Source organism: Homalodisca vitripennis, chromosome 2, assembly GCF_021130785.1.
Source record: "Homalodisca vitripennis isolate AUS2020 chromosome 2, UT_GWSS_2.1, whole genome shotgun sequence".
Lineage (NCBI taxonomy): Eukaryota > Metazoa > Arthropoda > Insecta > Hemiptera > Cicadellidae > Homalodisca > Homalodisca vitripennis.
The window spans coordinates 168,142,417-168,167,313 of record NC_060208.1 but is presented as its reverse complement, the minus strand read 5'-3'; the positions used below and the strand labels follow the sequence as shown (position 1 = coordinate 168,167,313).

General features: G+C 30.5%; 1 protein-coding gene across 1 annotated transcript in view; it reads right to left on the bottom strand.

Annotated features, from left to right (window-relative positions):
- Positions 1-24,693, bottom strand: part of LOC124355016 (basement membrane-specific heparan sulfate proteoglycan core protein-like) — a 34,551-nt gene extending 9,858 nt beyond the window's left edge. The window contains exons 1-3 of the mRNA XM_046805888.1: positions 24,493-24,693; positions 1,230-1,314; positions 262-390 (exon numbers count right to left, since the gene is read on the bottom strand). Coding sequence (XP_046661844.1) covers positions 262-390; positions 1,230-1,314 — 214 coding nt within the window. The 5' untranslated portion in view covers positions 24,493-24,693. The remainder of the gene's footprint in view (positions 1-261; positions 391-1,229; positions 1,315-24,492) is intronic.
- Positions 24,694-24,897: the final 204 nt, after the last annotated feature.

Below are 24,897 nucleotides of genomic sequence, written 5' to 3'. Positions count from 1 at the left end.
GGTTTGGATATATATCTTACATTTTACGTGTGAAAGTAATATTATAAAGAGTCCTCATGTAGAGTACCTTTTTGCAATACTAATAAAATATATATATTAAGGATAATTGTATGTATGAAAATACATTTTTGATCATTCTATTTTTAATATGTAATAGTATTTATTTAGAAATTATAAAATTTTTAATAACTCTTTGTTCGTTACAACTCGTACGATCTTTGATACGTTCTATAAAATGACATTACATTAGTAAAACTTTACCTAGAAACCTGGAATGGTCGAAATCCTCATACTTAGAGAGATCCGACTCATTGTAAGACCAGAATCCTGTAAGGTCAACTGCAACTCCTTGAACTGCTGTAGCGTTAACTGCATTCACTCCACCTCGACCTGCATAATAAATGAGGTCATTTGTAAATAATGCTACATTTAGTTCATTGTTTAGTAATAGGGATGTCTTGTAAAAAAACCATCTATTAAAAACTACATTTTTTATATGTACAGTTGGGCAATAATTAGCTAAATTTTATAAATTGTAGTTTTAATGTCCCTATTTCAGAAACCAAGTTTTCTTATTTTATTACTATTAAATAAATTATATCCTAGAGTTATTATTATAACCTTTATATATATATAATATAAACTACTGATTCGCGGTCAGATGTTTACTATACATGTAATATTCCATAATATTAGTGCTTAAGGGCTCAGTTATATCTATTTTGACTCGTAACTCTTAAAATATTTGTAATTCTGAAATATTGTCAACAGAAATTCGACAAGTTAAAAATGTACAACTGACAAGATCTTTTGCCTCAGGTTTATCTTTAGTATGCGTATGTTTTAAGATTAATTCCTCTTCATTTTAATATTATCAATTTATATGATAAAATATTAATGGTAACAGTTTTAGTTATAACTGATAGTCAAGTCAAAGTCAAAAATATTTTATTCAACAAATTTTACAAAGCTTAAAATTTTTGCTATATACAAGCACCCAAAAGGGAGCGCGAGGGTTAGGATAATACAAATATACATATATTATATATTATTTAAGCATAGTGTTTTATAACTTATTATAAAATAAAATAAAATAATATGGCAATAAAACATAGACAAAATAAAAAGTAAACCATCTTATTCTGATGTTTTCAAAAGAAATGTTTCCAGGAATAAGCAGAGTATAAGTGATTAACTACTAAACGGGATGAGTTAAGCAAGAAAGTAACCTTTGCCAGATATCTGAGTTGCAACGAACATGGCTAGGGTGCATATCCAGTGTAATAACATAACTAGTTGATGCCTTCGCGCCATCTGGAACAGAAGTATGTATGAACTAATAAACACATTTAATACAATTAATATACACTCATAATATAGACACAAACACACTCACACACATACACACACAAAATATAAATATTATATTGGAACGTATTTGCATAGATACAATTATTACATGTAAACCAGCTGTTGTTTTACATTAAATCAGCTGTATGTTAAATAGAATAAATACCATGCTATTTAACACGATATATTTCACTAAACATTTCGCACTGAATCGAATTTCTTACCCTTTATTAAAGTTTGATTATTATGATTGTAGTAAAATGTTGTAAGAAACAATCCAAATATCAAGTTTGTCTATATTATTTTGTAATTAATCATTAATTTCATGGTTGCAATGTCATGACCAGAACACATAAACTCATAGTAGATATTTGTAATTACGGAGATGATAACTTTATAGTAATTATTGATCATGTTTAATGGAAAAGTAACTTAACTGCGTATCCAACCACCATTAATTTATATGTATTAGTGCAATACTTAATTGGCTTATTATATTTACATCTGACGTTCTGAGAAGACTTGTTACCAGGAATAAATAAATATTCAGGGGGTAGTAAATATTCACAAAATTTTACTTGGTGACTACCCTGATATAACAAAACAAACAGATATGTAGCTGATTAAGTGCAACTGCTATGTAACAGGCAAATATTTATGTAAACTGAATCGGTTTTTTTTAAAAGGGCATAAGTCATCATTTTTCCGATTTCCACTTTTAATTTTTTTTTCGAACTCTATACTACTAGATACATTGATTTTCATTAAAAGGGCGTTTGTATCGTTATCATTGGTAGAAAAAAATACTTGAAATTCTGATTCAGTTTAAAAGGGCGTAAGTCAGTATTAGATTTTTTTTAAACAGGCGTAAGTCAGCTGCAAACCTTTAAAGCTGCTGTGTGTATGCTTGACTTACTCCCTTTCAAAAAAAATTGAAACACGCCAGCTGTTTCATCATTAAATCTTCATTCTTAATGAAGACGTGTTGTTTGGTGTTTTCTAACCTTACTTTCTTGAGATATTTTATCTTTCATTACAAGCAGATGATGAATGATGTTGTGATTGGAAGTCCTTGTAAGAGGAAACGTCGAGATCCATCTAATTACAAACTAAATATTGTTAAAGAGGCTCGAGTAAAGGGACAATCTTATGTCAGCCATAAGGGGAAAGAAGTGCCAGCCAAGAAACCACAATTTTGATTGCAGGTAAGCTAAATAAATGTTTAAGTTGTTTAATTATCACAAATCAAACTTTAAAACAAATTAAAACTCAATATGGCATACCTCACTAATGCTTTCTTACCTATCATGATGAGTTTTACCTAGATTGTTTAGGTTATGTTTATGAATAGGACTACAGGTTTTCTTTGTCATGGTTAAGTATTGTAGCCTACAGTTCTTGTATGTTGTTACAGATGTGCCAACAAATGTTTAAAAAACCTCGGTGAGGAAGACTGTCTTGATGTATTCCAAAGATTTTATGAAATTCCTTCCAAAAAAATGAGCAAGACTTGTATATCCAAGGATTAATTGACGCTGTAGACGTGCAACAAAGACGGCGCCTAGAGAAGACGTCGTGAACAGAGGAAAGAAAAATGCTTCATTTTCTTATCATCTTATGGTAGGAGTTACACGGAAAGAGGTATGTTTCAAAGCTTTTTTATCCGTGTTCTCCATTAGTGAGAAACGAGTTAGGAGGATTAGAAATCTAAAACTTCTAGGCAAAACTCCTGAGGACAAAAGAGGTAAAGGTGTCAGCCATGCTTTACCTGTCGAAATCTATCATTTAGTGCATGAGCACATACAATCTTTTCCACTCAAAGAAACACATTATTGTGGAAAAAAAAAAATACTACTTGTCTGCAGACCTGAACATTAAAAAATGTGGCAAATGTATCAAGAAAAACATCCGCAATTTAGCCTAAGTTTCTTTTGGCAATATTTACCATGATAATTTTAACTATCCATTTGGTCGCCCACAAGTGGATGTATGTAGCACTTGTGAGGAGCTCAATATTAAAATAAAATCTCCAAACTGAATGATGTGGCGAAAAGAGCAGCAGTTGCTGAACTGCTTGTCCATAAAGCCAAAAGTAAAAAATTTTACTCAGCTTTACAACATGAGCAATCAGAAGAGGGTAAAAATGAAAAAACACGTGTTATCCCTAGCCTTTGACTACATGAAGACAATTTCAATTCCAAAATTACCGGTTCAAGAGCTCTATTACATGAGGCAGATATCAGTTAATGTTTTTGGGATACACAACCCTAAAAGACAACAAGACAACAATATTTTTGTACCATGAAGGAGTGGCAAAAAAAAAAACCCCTAATGAAGTTTGTTCTTTTCCTCAATGAGTACTTAAAGTCGGTGTCTGATCAGTAATACTGAACTTCGACTGTTTAGTGATAATTGTTCTGGACAGAAAAAAAATCAGGCCCCTGTCAAGATTGTGTCTGTATCTAACAGACTCGGGGAGATTTTAGGAAAGTGACTCAATACTTTCCCTTACGTGGTCACAGTTTTTCTTCCCTGTGATAGGGATTTTTGGGATCATTTCCAAGGCCCTGAAGAAAAATGACCGAATCTTTACTGTTCAATGAGATAACACAAATCATTTTGCAGTGTTCCTCACGCTTTGACAAATTTACAGTCCATGAAGTGTCATCTGATGTTGTGTTTGACTTTAAGAAGTGGCAGGGGATATTTTACAAAAAGTCATGTGTTTCGCAAGAAACAAAAGGCAAACAAACAAAAAAGAAGACAAGGTGTCATTTCAGATTAGCTCTCTGTTCATGTTTGAGTACAACAGTGACAGCAAAGGATTATCAAAGCTTATCCAAATATTAATGGAATTGTATCGCATACATTCTTAATGTCAAAGACAAAAGAAGCAGTTTGTCCCCCAGCCAATTTTGGGCATATCCAGAAAACCGAGTAGTACCGATAAAAAAACCTAAGATAGAGGACATAAAGAAGCTAAGAAGTTACATTCCACAGGAACACTCACTGTTTTTATGAAGAAATTTACAACTGGCCAACTATTGACTGTGAACATAATGTGGTTGATAGTGATTTTGAATTAGAACAAACAGAACTTGATTAAACTTTTTGATGGTTTTCTACATTTATTTAAACTTGTTAGTTACTATTTTTTAAATAAAGGACACACATTGTAATTTCATATACATTTTGTACTTTGCTATGTAAATAAATGCCTATTATTCATGAAATATCTTGTAATCATTCTATCAAAGATTTGATTTTTTTTAAAAGGGCGATATTTTTCAAATTTTAAAGTTAAATATTACGTTTGTTTTTTACCGTTCACTAATGAAACTTTGTAAAAATACCTCTACTCTTATACTTTATAGGATAATAAAATAAAAACCAACTTTTGTTACATAATCTTTTACCTACACAGTTTTTTTTAGTTTTCCAAAAGTTTTCATTTCTTGACTTACGCCCTTTTAAAAAAAAAAACGAAAAAAAACCTCATAGTTACTATGAGGTAGCAACTGATTATGCTGTGTGGTAAAATCTTTTGTGGAAAACTTTAAACGTTATGGGTTACTTTTGAATGTATGAGTAATGTATGTTATATTTAATTGCATTTAAGTATTGATATAAGTAAGACCGAGTAATTACGCTGGTTTAAAAACTGTAAATTAAACAATCTTATGTTTTACGACTATATTAATTTATTTAAACCGTTTATCAGTGTTTTTTTATACTATCATAGTATAAAATTTGCCTAGGAAAATGTTACACTAATAGTACACGTTATGTACTATATATGCTATGCAGAAAATACATGTAAAACCAAACGACACCTGATCAACAAATCATTTATTTAGAGTCACTATTTTCATGCTTTTAATAGAGCATTTTTTTAGGAAAGGGCATATATACCAAAATGACACTGTAAGTATACTGGTAATACATTTGTTTTTTACCCACACCCATAAATAAAACTCGGATTTATACGAAAAAACCGCAAATAACTTAGCTTTTTATAATTGCCCCGTTACTTGAAATCCTCGCTGTAATTTCTGTGGACCTTGTTTCATACTATGCAATAGAAGATATATACTTTGTGGTATACATAATTCCTTTAATTTACTATACATTTATAGAATAAATTAATATTGATTATAATAAACTCCATTCATTACAATGGTGACTATCTTCCTTGCACTTAGTATTTCACTTTTTCATTACGTCTATATACCATACAACCTTGACCAACAGTTCATAAAATTCTCAAGCTATGCTATTTACAAATAACACCATTGAAGTATGTAAAATGTTTTAGAAAAATATTTAAAATACTTAAAAGGTGTAATACCTCTAGAAAATAACTATTATATTTACTCATTGTATTATATTATTTTATACTTTGTTTTATTTAAAATACATATTCAACGTAATTTTAAGTAGATTTGTGAATGTATGTGTTTTATGAGTGGAAAAAAACGAATAAACCTTTCTGTTTTCTAACTACAGTATAATATATAATATACTAGAGAGTATCTAAGAAAGAAACGTGGGGAAAGGAATAAGTATTACAAGACGTAGTCGATACTGAAATTATTCTTTCGAAAATATTTGTAAGGAATCATATTTGTTAGATTTAAATATATTAAAAAAAGGTTGTACACTAATGTATATTATAGTAATCTGAAATGTAGGTTATCAATCTTCCATTCCATAACATAACACTAAAGAACCATATTTATTGAAACTTATTGCACTATATAGTTTATTGTTTAAAACAGTATGCTATATTACACTGTATCGAAGGTTATAAATGTATTTTCTATATTGTAAGAACATGTATATCATGGTGTACCGAAAATTATACGCTAAGGTTTATAAATACATATACTGCATTCTAATATATTACATTATTCTAAACTGTGTAATAGATTCAAATGTTTTCCTAATATTTACTGAATACTCGAACATTTTTACTAACACATCAGAAACTAATTTGGTCTTTTCAAAAGTAAAAAGAACTAAAGCGTAAAGATATACAGATATTCTCATTTATTATGGAATGAACTAAATTTTTTTTCTGGTAAGTAAATATATAAACGTTCATTATTACCTCTTTATTAAATATTATATAAGGACTTATAAGTGTTTTGTAGATTTAAAGTATATAGGATGCCATATAAACACAGTATCAAGGATATACTGTCGATTTAAAATGCTTGCTAAACTTTGTAGATACTGTTTAAATGGAGCCAACGAAGCGTGTAATAAAAAAATGGTACTCTCGAGTTAAACCTCACCCATTGTTACCTCGATTCCATTAAAGTCGATGTAACAAGTAAACATTTGAAACAAATGATACGCTTGGGAGTTCTCTAACCAACCAATAATTATACAAACATTCTTTCAAAAATCACTCTCGTTAATTATAAGGAGAAAAATTTTGATACTCCTTTAATGAAGTTATTTGCAAAACATTGTACATCACTTATTTTTCTAATTAAGTAATATGAATATAACTGTATTCATTGCAATATTTGGTTTCAGCAAAATAAATTTATTATAAAACTGATGGTAATATAACATCATTGCTTTCTTAACTGACATAAAGAGGAGACGATTATACAATATTACCTGTTTCTATGATTTTTTTCAGTATGTCTGTCAATTATTGTATTGTAATTATGTACTACTAATTGAAGCCTTCCAGTTCAAATGGAGCTATGTGCCATTTTAAGAACTTTTGGAAAACAACAAAACACTGTTTTATTCGTATTATAATTATTTTTCTTAATTGAAATTAAGTAAACATGGTTTCTATAAATATATGAACTCTTCTATGTCTTTTTAAAAATCTTTTATATGTAATGAAAATATTAAAAAAAAAATTTTTAAATTGACATTTTTGGAAAAGAGCTATGTGCCTTATGCATAGACGTTCTAAAAGAGCTAAGTCCAGGTATTAAAAAAGAAAACAAGATATCGTGGTAGTAAAACATGTTTAATGAAAAAGGTACAATTAATTATAAAAACGTACAGGGTAAAAATGAAATATTGTTAACATTATATTGAAATGTCATTGTAATCAGTTAGTATATACAAATTTTTTCAAAAAATTTCCTGTTTTCTTCTTTTATATAAGGTAAACATTTTCCTCAAATCTTCTTTTTTGGCGATTGATAAATCTACAGTTTCTGGTAAGGATTCAAGATTGACTGTTTGTAGAGTCCTTTCATTTTTACACCAGGGTTGAAAACGTAGTGATCTATCCATGGTTCAATCTCATTGAACGTCTTTTTTGTTTGTACTACTCCTGGTTTCTTTTTTTCTATACGGATTCAGGAAGCTGTAGATATACCTAACTTTTTGGTGTTTATGATGGAAGAAGCAGCTTGATCAAAGTCAGAGAAACTGTTCAGCCATCTCTACAACTTTGAATGGTCTTTCGTGGCGGGATGTGATTATAGCACGCTTAAACATCGTCAGGCGTTTCAGCTTGTACACGCTTCCAACGTTTTTTCAATGATTGCAAAATTTCTATCAGCTGGAGAAAAAACTATGTCCCACAACAAGAAACTTGTGGTTTAATTTGGTCAAATAAGTCCAGGGAAAATCAAATACATATACATGAACACCATCATTCTGTTCTTTATCTGGCCGCAGCAATTATCACTCCAAATTGTTAACTGACGCTTATTAGTCAAGTTCATGTTGTTTATTACTCTGAACAAACAAGACGCCATTTGGTTTTCCACCACGAGACGATTGGCCTTCATGCCAAAGGCACATAATACCATCACTGGTGTCAGTCACGTGAATGCCAAAATTGTAGCATGATAACTGACGTGCATAATACATGTCTGAATGTGTTTAATTTCGGGATTGGGAATACTTTTTGAAGATCAATTACAACAGTGCAGTATTATGGTAGGAGAGGCGGAACTGATACTGTCAGACGTCATTGATGTATAAGCTGATTCACTTTTACGATGGTGTTGTTCTTGTTCAATCTTCGCTTGTCTAACAACGACTGGGTCTTTACTAGTCATTTCGAGTTTTAGGCCGGTCACATTTTTTACATGTATCAACACGAGGTTTCCTAAATTTTAGATTTGGAAAATCATTCTTAAAAACTATGGAATAGAAATTGTATGAGATTTTAATATTAGGAAATTTTTCCATAAAACGCCTTGTATAGGCGATACAGATTGAGATCTTGGCTCAGGTATTCATAATCAGATCGGTTTCTGTTGTAGTGGCTAGGTTCAGATGGTATGGATTTAATATGGTCCTTGACCAAATTTCTATCAGCCAGAGTGTATTTGAAAAGTTTTCAATCCTCCCCTGGTATCCTTCACAACAGTATTGCCCCATTTTTTTTATTTGCCACAAGATTTTGTACTCTTTTGGATGACTTAATTCCAAAATATAGCCATAAATGTGTTTTTACATACCCGGATATGGTGTCCTTTCCCATTTGGCACGATGTAACTCACAGTATTTTGACGTCGGCTTTCTGTTGGGGTATCATATTTACCATGTCGCCTCCTCTGAACTGGGAGAATCTCTATCAGCCCAAGCAAGTATGTGTTCTGTCCGTTCTTGTCAAGCTCATGGATCTCTTTAAATAACTTCATTTTGTAGTCATCAGATAATTCACTGCATTTGTACTTTGCATTTGCACTTTTCCTGAAAGTAATAAAATTGCTTAGGAAATAGTATGGTTAAATGGGTAATAAGATTGACATAAGTTTTATATAGGATATGTTAATTAAATTATTATACGAAAAGAATAAAACATTGGTTTTGAATTCAGTTCAGAATTTTATCTACGGCTTAACGATTTATGAGTTTTACCTTAGGCCTACTCTAATCTTAAAATATAGGCTACCGTTATCCGTAGTTTGTAGTAGTGGGGCTAAATGAGATACGGGGATAACAGCAGCCATACTGTTAAATTATACACTATTATTTTACTTTACACAAAGTTCAAGTAGCCTACCTACTCCTGGATTTTAGAAATAAATTCCGTAAAAATATAACTTATGTTAGGTTATGTTGCTAAAAAATTATTGTAGTATTTATTCATTAACTATAACTACAAACAACAAAACTTACTCAAAATAATATAATATTGTTTAAGTTACAATCAAATTAATTGAAAAAACAACTTTAGCTTACTGATTAACCTACCTGTGTAAAAGGTGGATCTTTTGCAGACACTTCTTTGTAACCTTTCTCTTTGCTTCGAATAATGTATGGCTTTCCACTTATTCTTGCTTTCCGTTGTTTAATTTTAAAACGATTCATTATCCTTAGGAGTTTCACTTAAAAACGCTTTTAACTTTTGATTATCCATATTAACAGCATAATACAATATACTTTTTATTTATTACACAACTCACAGTACTCACAGCTGCTTAAAATGGTTGCCGGCACTTAGCTCCAATAGCACTGAAGGCCAGCTGGAGTTGCCACCGGCACCATCTGTGATCATTGATTGCAAACTAACAGAAACATAGTTGGCACATAGCTCCTTTAGATATGGAATCACGTTGGAACATAGACTACTTTAATTAGAAAAAACTATTTTTGGAAATTTTGGCACTTAGCTCCATTTGAACGGAAAGGCTTCAATTATATTTTGATGAACGAAAGAGGATATCTCATAGTGGCTCCGCTTAATTTATTCAAGGACGTGTTTGGCTTCAGAATAACGTCCCCCATTGGAAGAAACGCCCTAGAACAACGGGACTGGATTGGGGGCGGAGTTTTAAATTTCCTAAATCATTATAAAATACCTGAAATGCTATTGTAGAAGTCCTTTAAACCGTGACATAGAGTAACAAGTAATAATAAAATACAGAGGTTTAGTTTTCTTCTAATGACCATAACTAACCTCAGAGATGTTTAAGAACTTATTTCTTTTTATGACATTGTTCACATTAACATTCCCACTGGATGCAAAATTTGAAATCTGTCTTAAGTAACATCACAAGTTTAAGTGTAGATATTGTTATATGCCGCGTTGCATTTTCTATGGAAAAATTTGTATTATGCATTTTTGTATGAGAAACAAGTTTGTTTAGAGATTATTACAGGTTTATAATGCTAATGAATATACTTATTTAAGTAATTGTTTGCGTATGTTGTGGTCTGTTTCTATGTATTTAATACACTTTCTTTCTGAGTTGTTCTAATAACTAAATTGACTTAAGAGTTTCTGTGGGACGTTTTATATAGTCTATGTCAGGGTTTAAAAAATCACTCCTTTAGAAAAAGTTTTAATGAAGAAAAAGTGGAACTAGACGGTTAAGGTACAGATATTTAGTTTTCTTAAAATTATCATACATGATCTTAAATATGATAATAAATATATACCTGTTCGTCTCTTTTTCAGGCGATATAAAATCCGTTATTAAGGAACAGTATAAAATTTGGTAGGAAGTTTAAATGTGTTAATCGTCACATTTTACCTGAGACCTTCCTAGTCAATACTAAAATTCTTAAAAAAGCTCATGTAGGAGGTATTTGCAACATGATATGTCAAATTGTAGGGATGAATAGGTCTTTATCAATTACCATAAATTATCTAAGACATTTTAGGGAACATGTATGTGTAAAGATAATATCCGAGTTAATGTTTACATTCGAGGCTATTTAAATATTTGTCTTAGAGCAATGGCACAAGATCACATGCAGGGGTTGACATTTTTCAAATTTATGTAAGTTTCTTAATAATCACTGTGGAAGGATACGTAGCCTACTACAGGGTTCCAGAAAACACATGTATACGAGTTCTTTGAAACATGACAACAAACGAGTCGTTATCAGATGTTGATGTTTAGTTTCTATGACCATGAATACTTCATAAATGGTATTAAACACATCGTATTTCATAGAAAATATATGAGTAATATTTCTTTTTGAAGTGATGTGGATTCTATCGTGGATCATTGAGACGAGGCAGTGTGTGGAGATTGGAATTTTTTCAATAATTTAGCAAGAATGTAGGGTCAATTGAGTCTCAATAGACTTTTCTCAAAGGTAATCAGAGGGTTGTTTTGATTAAATTTTTATGATTGAAATCGTAAGTTGACCATATCTATGAAATTTCCATGTCATTGGAAGTAGGATAAAATCGATTAACGTCATCGCTGCCTAATATTGGCTGAATATCGTTGAAGTCGTATGCTTTACCTTAGAGAAAAGTCTATTGAGACAAAATGGACCCTACATTCTTGCCTAGTGAGAATTGAAATCTGGCACACTTGCCATTATTATTATATAAGGTTCTTTTTAAAGAAACTTAAAAAACCTTAGATTTGGTAATATAAATGTACCAGCTCCAAAAATATATTAAAAAGTGCAAACTAGCTGAACTTGTAATACAATATCTCTCCAGCAACCTTATTTCCTTAGCAGGATTATAGTATTTGGACACAAAGCCGTAAAGCTAATGTCTCTGGCGTCATTATAGAAATGGGAATTCTTTATTTTCAGTCATATGAAGTGAAACTGCGATTTGATTCACATGTTACAATACATGCAACCATCACTGGTAACCAGAACCCAACCATATCTACATTATATTAGGAATACACTCCAATTTCAGTAACTTTGGTACAGTTCCTTGTGGTATTGATAAACAGTTCTTTATGATAAATAGCTCTACCTCTCTATTTTTATGACGGGAATGGGAATATACCGGGTTTACAAGCAAGTCATGTTTAGTATTCGTGCCTTAGGTCTTCTAATCTCATTAAAATTCAAATGAGCACATTGGTGAAAAATACTAACCATTTGGTATATTTAATACACCGGCATAACCAAAATATTATTTTTTAATCTCAAAAAGGTAATTACAGATCGTACCGCTCACTAATTATTACATTCTGGAAGAAATAAACTGTGCTTATCTTCTGCTAAATCCTAACGCATTGCCAAACGTTCTGTCCCGTACGAGTTAATATAGTGCTAGTGCCAGTGGTCTCTGTGATAGCCTCATGAGCTTTTCTCCTCGTCTTTGGGCAGCTTCTGAGCAACACGTGTAACGGCTCACCGGTCGACTGTAATCCATTGGTCCCTGTGGCTATTTATCAGGCAGTGGGGGAGTTACAGATGGCAACTAACTTAAAGTAAAGACGGTTGAGTGCGGTCAACTGCGGAGCAATATCACCCAGGGCAAGATTAACGCTGCCCTTCTGCGTCAGCACCTGATGTCTCTTGGTTGCTGGCAGGGTAGTTGGGTCGAATGTCCGTTCCTACTTTTCCTCGGAGTCTTTCTGGGCCTCTGGGTGACTGGTTGGATTCCCATTGTCCCCGTGATGCTTTCAAGAAAAGTGTTGGAATCATGGAGATGGATCCCGGTTGAGGGGCATCCGGACAAGATGTGGCTTCGTGTCGTTAAAAAAGGCTTTTACAGGGGCAGCGACCTTCTTCGGCGCCGTTCTAACAGTTATTGAAGATGTTGATCATCTAAAATTTCCGGCTGACGAGGTATTTACTTCCCAAGAGCTGACGTCGAGTGAATCTCAAGGTAATGTAACGCATAAACATGGCTACTATTATTGTTCTTCCACCGGGTTCGATAATATTTAAAAATCATAATGTATTAATCGCAGCAGAAATTCAACTGTGAATATCACAAACTAAAAAGTTAAAAGCAATCGAATTTTTTACTATTAGTTAGTTGGCAGATTGAATTCCTAACATGACATGATCCAAGTTGACACAACAAGGAATATATATATATATATAATAAAATAACAAAGGAAATATAATATTTGTATATTCTATAAATCCTTAAAAACCAACAATAAAACTGGTGAATATAAATGGGCACTCAAGTTCCCTCTGTTTGGGAAATAAGACAGTAAAATAAAAACTTTCCCTACGTTTCCCTGAGACATTCATAAAATAGAGCAATAAAAAGCTGCGACATATCTTGAGTTGTTGACACAGGCTTCGAACATGTAAAATACTTTTATATGTTTTTTGTGGTATATAATTCAACTTTTCAAATGCAAAAAATAAAGTTTAAGCTGCTTGGTTTTATAATCTAGGTAATCAATGTTAGGACTCATTACAGTGGTTGATATCCAGGTGACAACAAAATATTAACTTGTGCATTAGAAAACTATATAATTCTAGAGGCTAGAAAACTTTTATTTATAGTCGGTCTGTCAACACGACAACTACTACTAAACATATAAAGCATAACATATAATCTAGTAAGCAATCAACAGAGACAGCTGAGGCTGAGTGTGTTAGTGAGTAGTTTTGCAGATATTACCACTATTAATGTTCAAAATCAGAAGTTACACTCAGGAAATAAATACTATTTTCCAAACAAATGTGCGGGACTATGTTTGAAATATGGCTGAATATAAGAGTTATTTACTATTTTACACAATATTTATTTTGCCTTTACCTAAACTCGTTCTTTGAATTTAATTTATTTGTTAACTATACTTTTTTCGATCTATTTATCGTTCCAATAAATCTTAATAATTGACATAGTAGTTCAAGCTATTTTGACATGCCATTCTTTAAAACTTAAAACCCTGATAGCAAAAAGACGTCATGCCAATCCTATCCAAAATATTTTCACTGCTCATATTTGTATACTTATGTGTGAATACAGTTACCGTCGAGCATCTGCAACATTATTTATGTTATAAATCTGTCAGTTCCATGTTTTTAAAGTATTTTTCAGTGTTATTTTGAAGGATAATTTTAGTTAAATTCTCTTATTGAAAAAACATTTTTGTAAAACTATTTTTTTATAAACGATCTTTATTTATTTTGTAAGTTAAAGTAAAATTTGAATATGCCTTTGGTGACAGTAGAATAAGTTCGATTTACACAATAGTTCTTTAGTACTACGTTCAAAATGTAAAAATATAAACACAAATGTAGAACTTCCAGAAACATTAGGGCAGAAGGATGGTTCATTTCTAAGATTTATACTTGTTGGCACTGGTTTCTCAACTTACGTTTTATACGGTTGACCAAGATTTAAAAATGTTGCTGGGAAAGTGAATTTCACCTTAAGGAATAAAAAATATCTGTTTACAATTCAAGCACTATTGATAAATTTATACTCATTTTTTTTATTGCAGTATCACATATTCAGGTTAATAACATCGCTGACTGCTTTCAATAGATCTGAAGGCATTTAATGGGAAATTTAAGTCCACTTAGTTCTTATCATACTTACAATTAAGTGATATATCAATAAAACAAAAAATGAAATCCAGAAATTTAATTAAATCTATTATAACTTTCACTAAAATTAATATTAACACTTTCACTGCCGCCTCCTAATTTTGACAACTTTCTTACACTGCCGCCCATTTTTAACGATTTTTAAATATATATAATTTTTTAACTAATTATAAGAAAACCATAGGACTTACATTTTTTTAAAGCTAAGTTCTTCCTCTTTCTACACAGATGCTCATGCATAAATATTTTTCAAACAGAAAGTCTTGGTTGAAAACTTAAAAACATAACGTTTTTTGTAAAAAAATAAAAAGTTGACCAAAAAACATCACCATGTACTAGTCTGTAGCATAATATATTTTTTATTATTTTTTTCTGTATTTAGAATTGTCATTACTAACACTATAGCTACACATGTTTACAATTAAAATTTACTTATGCTGAAATATTTTTTTTAGTGTGGAAAGTCTTGAATAATAAAAAATAAAAAATAAATAAAATAAAATAAACAATAAACTGTAAAATTCTGTAATAAACCAATTATTTACAAAACACAAGAATAAATGTTTTTTATTACTAATTTGCTTATATTTGTTATTTGAGTAAAAATACAATGTCAACAAACTTACTTGCATCTCCAAGAAGTCCATCAGTAGTAAAATCGGGATCATTATCTGTGTCATCTTGGAATAAATCATCACTTTCACTGTCACTTGAACATCTGAGTAACTCTTCTAGAACTTGATTGTCTTCAATACTGTTACGATTCATTGTATTTACTCACAAAACAATCATAAACAAACGTAATAGCAAGCAAAACAATAACGACGCAGACGACGAACTACGGTAGCAGAACGACAACAAATAGCCGACGCCCGACGCGAAGCGGTAAACAAACCACTTTTTTTTTCCGATGTTACAGATGACTGCCAACAACATTTCATAGATTATAATACATAGAGTAAGAAACAAAAACATCGAATTAGCGAATGACTATCAATGCCGAATTTCATAGTCGTTTAAATGAGTTTTTATTACTGTAAAAGTCGGCGCCGTCAAATGACGTTGTCGGCAGTCTATAGAACTCCTTGCGCGACGTCAAATTACGTTGTCGGCAGTGAAAGTGTTAACTTTATACTTTTAACCTAAAAACCAAATTGTTACCCGTAAATAATAAGCATTATTCACTATTTATTTAGAAATAATTTAATATAGGTAGATTTGTTGTACAAATTATAATGAATAATTTACATATTATGCGAAGTTAATAATAAACATTATGTTTTTAATGAAAACAACATTCATTCATGTATTCAATTTTGTATGTAAGAATACCAATATTAGTGATTTACAGACGTTAAAATCAAAACCAAGTAATCCTGGTTATACCATTCCACAAACACCGGGAAGAAACTATAAATTATACACTGAAAGCAGCTACTCTAAGCTAAGGAATTTGCAACGTCAACGAAACCGTGCGGGAGGGTGTGGTATGCGCTGAGGTTTTCAAACTATGGGACTGCCAAATACATTTATATAAACTTGTTCACTGTGTTCAATGTTGGGTAAGAAGTTGACAGCAAGGCATCCCTTATCTGATTTTAAACACGTTGTACAAATATGTCAATCCTCAAAGATTTGACTGTCTTTGATTACATATAATATTACAGGAATTCAAAAATTCTGATAAATTAAAAATACATTTCTTATATACATATTAGTAAAGTTTCACTTAAAGTTACTTAGTTTAGTTAAAAATGAGAAGTAAGGCAGTGTACCTAACTAGTATTGAAGTATTAGATTAGTTGAAAATACGATTCTAGAAAACAGAACCAATGCAAATCTAAAGTGGATTTTTTTAATAACATAAACTTTTTATAAATGTACCTAAATATTGGAAAACTTTAAACCATTTAGGTTAAATTTTAAATAGTATTCTTAAGAAAATGGTTAAAAACTAAGTTTTTAAGAAAAAAAAAAACTTGTCAATCATTACATTTTAGTAATATTTCAGTTGTGAATTTTCATATCTGTGCTTTTTATGTATTATAAATCACTGTACGTATTAATGATAAATACATTATATCTGTGAAAGTAAGTTCTGTTGTAGTTATTTGTTGATTAATATAAATTTTATTCAATTGTAAGACACTAAACATTCTGTAAATGTGCCAACTTCCAGCTCTGGTCTAATTAGAAACTGTCCCACTAGAGATGTCAGAGTTGTGGGAGGTGCCCGAGGCAGGAAGCTAATCTTACAGATAATAGCGAAACTTGGCTCGCGGATCTCGATATCTCCACGCTTACCACTTTTGTCACCTATAAATGGTGACGTATAATGATAAACTCTTAATATATATTCAAGGAATATATTTCTACAGCAAATACTACTTGTCATCCGCGGTTAACACACATTTAATTATAAAAACTATGGACACCATTATCATATTCTGTTTAAAGGGAAGTTTATACAATCCTAAGAAAAGTGTAGTAAATAAAAGATTTTCCAATATGTTATCAGTTTTAGATGGTGCCCTGAATTCGGAGAGTAAAAGGTTTTCCTTAAGTTCCTCAGTAATTTCTTGAATTCTGTCAAATATTTCAAGAATGCAATAAGATAGTTCCAATGTTTTCAGTAACTATTGTACTAATTTAGGCCATCGTGGAGACATAGAAGTCTAAGGGGTAACTAAAGTTAAACTTCTTAGCTTTTATTTAATTAATATGCTGTGTAATAAATTTTGGCATTTTACTATAGTTAATTAAAAACCAAATAAAAGCAAACTCAGACAATACAAATTTTCTTCGTGTATCAAGACGTTGATTGTAAAGTCTAACTAACTTTTACACATGATCATCACCTTATACATGTGTACAATTATCATTCATAACTTTATGGGTAATTAAAAACGCATCTATTCGCTGATTAAGTCAAGTCCATCAATGTACTAGAATGTTAAGGGAATTTGCAATGGGGCGTAGCACGGAGGGATTGTCGAAATTGGCCTTTATTTTTAGCAGGGACTATACATCACCGCCATGTAAATTTTCGGTACGATTATTCCAATAGTTTTACTTTATTTAGAACACATACGAAGGCATAAACACCCAGATACACCACGTCTTTGTTATATAAGATCTATCTTATAATATACTAAAATTGAAAAAACAATTTTTTTTGCATAGAATATTTGGCCGTACACAAGTTAAGTTATTCGATATAAAATCTCGATAGTATATATATATATATATATATATATATATATATATATATATATATATATATATATATATATACGAGTATAGCCTATATAATATTATACGAATCAAAAGAAATAGAATTAAATAAAAAGCAACTAAGGATACTACTAATTTTATGTCATAAATTATCTCACCAAGTAGAAAGTGTGTTTGGTTGTAATATTTAGATTTTTGATGTCATTCCATTTGAAAACACAAATCCATAAACTTACGTAATATATATGTATTTGTAATGGTAGCACATTCACCCGGCAAGTGAGAGATCCGGGTTCGACTCCCGGCGGAGCAAGTACTTTTTGCGATTCAATGTTTATTGAAATTAAATAAGGCTATTGCCATTTATACAGTTTAATGTAAATAAAAGTCGTTTGACAGGTATTTGGTCTTCCGATCATATGTTAGTTTGCTTATTTAAATGCATATGTGACAGATACGGCCAAATACAAAATAATTGAATCGGAAAAAGTAAGCGCTCTGTTGTGTAATGGTAGCACATTCACCTGGCAAGTGAGAGATCCGGGTTCGACTCCCGGCGGAGCAAGTACTTTTTGCGATTCAATGTTTATTGAAATTAAATAAGGCTATTGCCATTTATACAGTTTAATGTAAATAAAAGTCGTTTGACAGGTATTTGGTCTTCCGATCATATGTTAGTTTGCTTATTTAAATGCATATGTGACAGATACGGCCAAATACAAAATAATTGAATCGGAAAAAGTAAGCGCTCTGTTGTGTAATGGTAGCACATTCACCCGGCAAGTGAGAGATCCGGGTTCGACTCCCGGCGGAGCAAGTACTTTTTGCGATTCAATGTTTATTGAAATTAAATAAGGCTATTGCCATTTATACAGTTTAATGTATATATATATATATATATATATATATATATATATATATATATATATATATATATATATAATACAGAATGCCCATAAATTAATACATAAAACATTTTATTTTGATCCGTCTGGTCAAAGTAAGTAAGATAAGTCATATAAAGTATAATTTTATCTTGCTTAGTTTACGGTATGTCTTGTAGCGTTGTGTTGTTTAGTATATTTTAAAATTAAATCAAAGTATAAAGTTAAAATTACTAATATTTTTTGTTGAAAAACACATAAATATATAGGCTACATACATAAATATAACAAAACTCAACTAGAAATTTGGTAAAACTACATATACTGCACCCAAAAACATTTCATATAGAACTTAAAAAACTGCAACAGTTAAAAGGGATTTTTAGTGCATTTAAATGTTTCCAGACACTCGAGTAAAAAACGTTTCTAAACCTTAGCCAAGTAATTACATTTATTTTGAACAGACTTTATATTTGACTGCCATTGGTTACTACAATAGCCATTTCAGTCTAGACCCAATATCATTAGGTGGGTATAAACTATTGGGAACTGGTCATTAGATCCATGTAACCTATTAAACAAATTTAAATGGTGAATGTAGTTAAATCTCCATTGATGATAACTTGTCTGAACTACTTGGCAGGATAAAGGAAGGACTAATATGCATATGTACTAAACAGCAATACGGTTTTCCTTGATATTTCTCAAACAATGTTCAGTTGTGGCTAACTGAGATCAATCCAAAGTGGATTGGTTGTGAAGGCGCAGTAACTTGGCTTTCCACTTCTCAGAATCATATTCCATTAGTCTTCTTTGTCTGATGTTCAAATAAAATATGAGATACATATACACTACTATATTGAACTGTAATAATGAGTTTCTTTCTGACCAATAAAACATATTGAATGCGAACCAAGAAAAGAAATATAAAAAAAGAACAACATCAATTACGTTATAACTATTTACTTTCATTAATTGGATCACATTATTAATTTTCAATTTAATGTTTCAAAGCTACTAATGAATTGGTCTTTTTCAAATAAGTAGTTTTTACTTACTAAAGGTTCCATAAGGGTACCTATTACTCAGCAAATAATTAGGGATATTGATTCATTTCAACAGAAGTTTTCTTCTTTCATTCTTTGATTATTATTTACTTTCAACGACCCATAAAATACTTCAATACGTCGTTAGAATCATAACAAGTTGTATAATAAAATAATCATCAGCGGTATACTTGAAGAGATCGACAAGAGTGTTTATCTTTTTGAGTAGATGCCTATTTATATAATTTACACATTGAGTTTAAAGTTAACATTTTGAGAGCTTGAAGTTAGTAACAAAATAATTTTGAAATATTCTTATTGTATATTTCACGTAGAAATTTCAAAAAGTCCACTGTAAAACCGTCAAATTTATTTAAATAAAGAATATAGAATAAAACAGGTATATAGGTTTAGACTGATCTATAAAATTCAAAATTTGATTGTTTTGAAATTTTAGAGAGGTTTTATTTATTTATTTATTTTTTGTACTAATATAAACTGTTCAAGAAATGGATTACAAACAATGCGCAATTGCAAATGCCTCCATTAGCAATGTAATCAGAAAAATAGTCGAATAACATAATTTAAATTTTTATCATCTTAATAGATAAGAGTTATGTTAAAGTGGATTTTGTTTAATAAATTTCACTAATGTATGTCTCACATATTGTAATAAAATGCAAAGTATTTTATTAATATGCACTAGAATCTTTTGAACTATAAATAAAATCAGAGTATCCCTGAAACATTCCTTTATAACTTATATATAATTAGCAAGAGTATAAGACAAGTAATATTATACTACGAACTATTCCATAAACATCTGCTTCACTAAAGAAGATGCAAAGTTTAAAATTTGTTTTATAAAAATAGATCATTTATATAATAAAAACGTATTTCAGTTCACTGATTATAACTAGGTTATAACGAAATAAGTATTTTACAAAACAGTTCAAGTATTATCAAAATAAAAGTTTAGAAAACTAAGACGTTTATAAATTATCTTTGATATAAGAGCAAGAAGGGAGCAGTAGTAAAGTAGTATGTGGGATAAAAGTCTACAAAACAGGAAATGCATATTTTTAAATGTTAGTACTTCGTCCACATTGAGAGTGGCTGACATCAGCGGGGCACTTCAAACTGCATCTGCGTTTCTGCATTGAAATATGTATAAAGTAACATTCTGTAGCATAGCGGCGTATAGTAGTTCAGAAGTAAATACTCGTACATTAGTGTTTATATTACTTCTGGTTATCAGCTACAATATAAAGGATGTTAGTGATAATTTTGTGATTAATGTAAGTTATAAAAAAAATTATCACGTTAACATAATAATTCCTTAATACTATAAATATCTTTTTGATTTTTCTATTAAAAAAGCATAAGAAAATATAAGGTTCTATAAGTAAGATGACAATATTGGTTGCCTTGAAAATATTGTGATTTATAAAAAATATATGCCTACGTATGTTGTTGTAAAGGAACTGCGTAATCACATAGCTCTAATTATGAATTAAAAATTAAAGAATTGGGTCACTTTTTAAAATCTGAATGTAAAGGCCATCTGAACTGGACTTAGTGGTTTTTTTGTAAGCGACAACTCCATCAATCAAAGGATAAATATCCTATCATTCACATTGTTCCTTTAGTAAAATTTGTTTAGTATTATATCCCATTATTCTAAAGTCAAACAAAACTAATAAAATTATTTAACCATTATAATATGGTAAAGTAATTTTCAAATTAATTGACGCCTCATTACCAAGGTTATAGAACTTTATATTTATTTTATTTAAAACTAACTGTTGAAACTAACACCCTTTGGTTTAGCATACAATTCTAAAAATACAAGTGATTATACTACGTATAAAAGCGATAATTATATGTATGATGAAATCCTATGAAGATTTTCAGTCGTAAGTAGGTATTCATCAAGTACATATTATTTCAATAATCATGGTTAATATGATCGTAATTTGACCTGACACTAGTATAATGTTTTGCACGTTTCAAAACCCTGCTGGTTTGAATGAGTTATAGTTCTCTTACCGAAACTAGGGGTCTTCCTTGTTTTACAGATCAAAAAAATGAATAGGTACTTCTGTCAAAAAGAGTTTACTTCAGTCCCTTGTCCAATACTTAAGGTCCAGTGCAATAGTATTATTTGCCTTGTTGTCTTGACTAAGATAAGGTATATAGTTAGTTACGACTGAGAACCCTACTTCGGTTATATGTGTTTTCTCCCGGCCGTTTAAATTACTTACGGTACGACAGTTGTGTTTGTCAATGTCTTATTGCCACGATCAAACGACTATTTACTTATATACGTTTCTAAAACTACTTCGGTCAAAAAGCCTATTACTTAAGTCTAATAGGTTTACTCTAACTAACTCGTACACTTTTTTTTACCAAATCCTTATTAAGGTTATGCACCATATTTTAATAACCATTTATAAGGTATTTCGTTATAAAAACATTGTTTTTTTGGACGGAAATTTGAGAAAAATTAATAGTTACAGCACGTAATTATTAATATTACCGTTTTCCCTGAAACGACTGTCAAGGAAGCCCACCAGTTTTCAGTACCTGTGTGTGAAAACATTCACTGCTTCGTTCATTAAGGTTGGTTTTATAAAAGTGTTTAAATATTACTTGCAATGCATTACATGTTATTAATTGGCCATTGGCGCATTTTGAAATAAAAGTTAGATAATAGCTTTGTCTTCGCTATCTGTATTCCAATACTGAACAGGCACTGTAGACTTCATATTTTATAAAATTTAAACATATATGTTGTTTCAGCTACGTTGTCGAAATTCTGTTGAAAGTGTCATTTGAATTTGGATTATGAAGCATAAATATTTGCAATAGAATATTAAAATATTCTACATACATTTTGTGATCTTTCTATTTATATAATCCTTCCGCGGGTTCCACCCAATATTTTACAGAAATAATTAGACGAATTGGTTCAGGCGTTCCCGAGATAAGCTCTTAGCAAAGCATCTTTCAATTTTGTTCTATTTATAAGATCAAACGAAACATTTTCTAACCATGTGTGATGTGTACACTCTATAACATTTTAAGCATTATGTTTTTAATAATATGAATACATTTCCAAAGCCTTTCTAGGTATCTTGATTATTGAATGAAAAAGAGTGCAAAAATCTAAATTCAATTTAAATAAAAATAGCCCGTCTAAGATTTTCACTTTGTGTATATCCTATATGGTAATAACCCAGACATATTAAATTTAGGATAAATTAACAGTTTTAGAATATAATTTGAATTTTCCAAAAACTAATATAAATAGCTAATTTATCCATTCCAATTTAATCATTACTTTGGATTCAGCACCAGCCATTATGAAAAAGTTAAACGTATAGTCATTTCCAATCACATAGCAAGTATTAACGAAAAACATTAACATTTTTTATTCTCCCTATATCTTAAGGGCTATATGTTTATAGGTAATGTTATTATACAACATTATTCTATTTTAGTCTAAAAACACATTTTTATGTTATTAAAATCTAGAGTTTATCGGAAGTTTTTGTAGTTTATTACATACAGAACCTACTGAAGGGTGTTTCAGAACCTACCAAAGCAATATTTGAAGGAAAATTTTTAATATACTAATATTTCCAGTAAAAGGACTTACAATTAGGTAAGTTATTAAGTTAAGTATTCTATGAGCAGTGCCAATTTGTGATAATTAATAATCATCTTTTATCTCGTTTAATAATAAACTGTCACAGTAAATTTTAACGTTATCTCACTTTTTATTATGACACGCCGGTGAAACGATTAGAAGTTGGTATTAATATGAATTCACGTCAAGAGTTATCCCTAATTAAACACAAATAATATAAAAAACCAAAGAATTCTTCAACAAGTTACGTGTTTATAAATACGTAACGTTTTAAAGTCCATTTGTTTAATTATTGCATATATTGTTTTAATATATAATGTATATAAAGGAGTTTTATATGTATTTATTGAACTATAGACTACATTTTTCAATTAGTTTCCATGCTGTGACTCTTTAAATGTTACACACTTCTAGGACTTTTAGGACGTTACATGAATAATCCATTAAATATTATTAGTATGCAGTTCACATTCTACATAAATATACAACATTTATAAGAATTTGCTCGAGGTTTTTTAACTGTAATAATTTTAATACAATGAAAACTCAAATTTTAGACGCCTCGGAAATATTTCGTTTAAATAATTCCATTTACGTAATCAGCATTCCTTTAAATATTTTAAAGCCGAAGGTAATTAAGGTAACGTATTTAATTTAATTTAATCTATGTGCTGTACTTAAGGACTTTTCTGCTGATTTATACTGGGTTATAGGGTCCTACTTTTCACTTCCAGACGTCGTTTATTGATTAATGCCTAATTTAATTTTGCTTATTTCTCAAATGGCATGTCATATTGAAATAAAGGATTGTGGTAAATGTAACAGATAGTATATTTTACGTAATATACCAATATCTAGTATTAATAAAATCAATATTAATAGATTATATGTTTTTTATATGTCATCCTAAATTGTTTTATATGACTTTTGAAAAAGTATTTTTTTACTTGTATATATAAATATTTAGGATACTTAGTTTACAATCATTAGGAATACTTTAATACAATTTTAAATTCGAGGTAGTAAACATTTTTTAAAGTCAATGTTATTTACCTAATAAAGAAACACAAGTGCACCCAAGTTGCATGCATTGTCTTACCTTCAATAGAGTTTACGTAAAGCCGTGAAACTGTATCCAATGTAATAAAATAGCTAAGCTTTTGAATGTCCATTTAATTTATTCATTCGAACATTACTCCGTCAATGCTATTTTAGTTTCACAAACACAAGGCTATTATCTCGCGGTATGAATATTCATCTCCGTGCGGTATGCCGGCACACCGCAATATGCGGTACAAACGCGTGAGAGACACGGTCGCGACTGACGCCAAGGCGCTGCTTTAGTGAGCGGCGCATGTTTGCTACTGCAGCGCCACGTACGGCCACGCCTCAAACTACCGTCGGATATTGACTGAATTAATTGACACCTCGAAAGCAGTTTTAATTTTTTCTTTGACTTGAACCAAGATTTTAATAAATGGTGGTACATCATAATAGTGTTTAA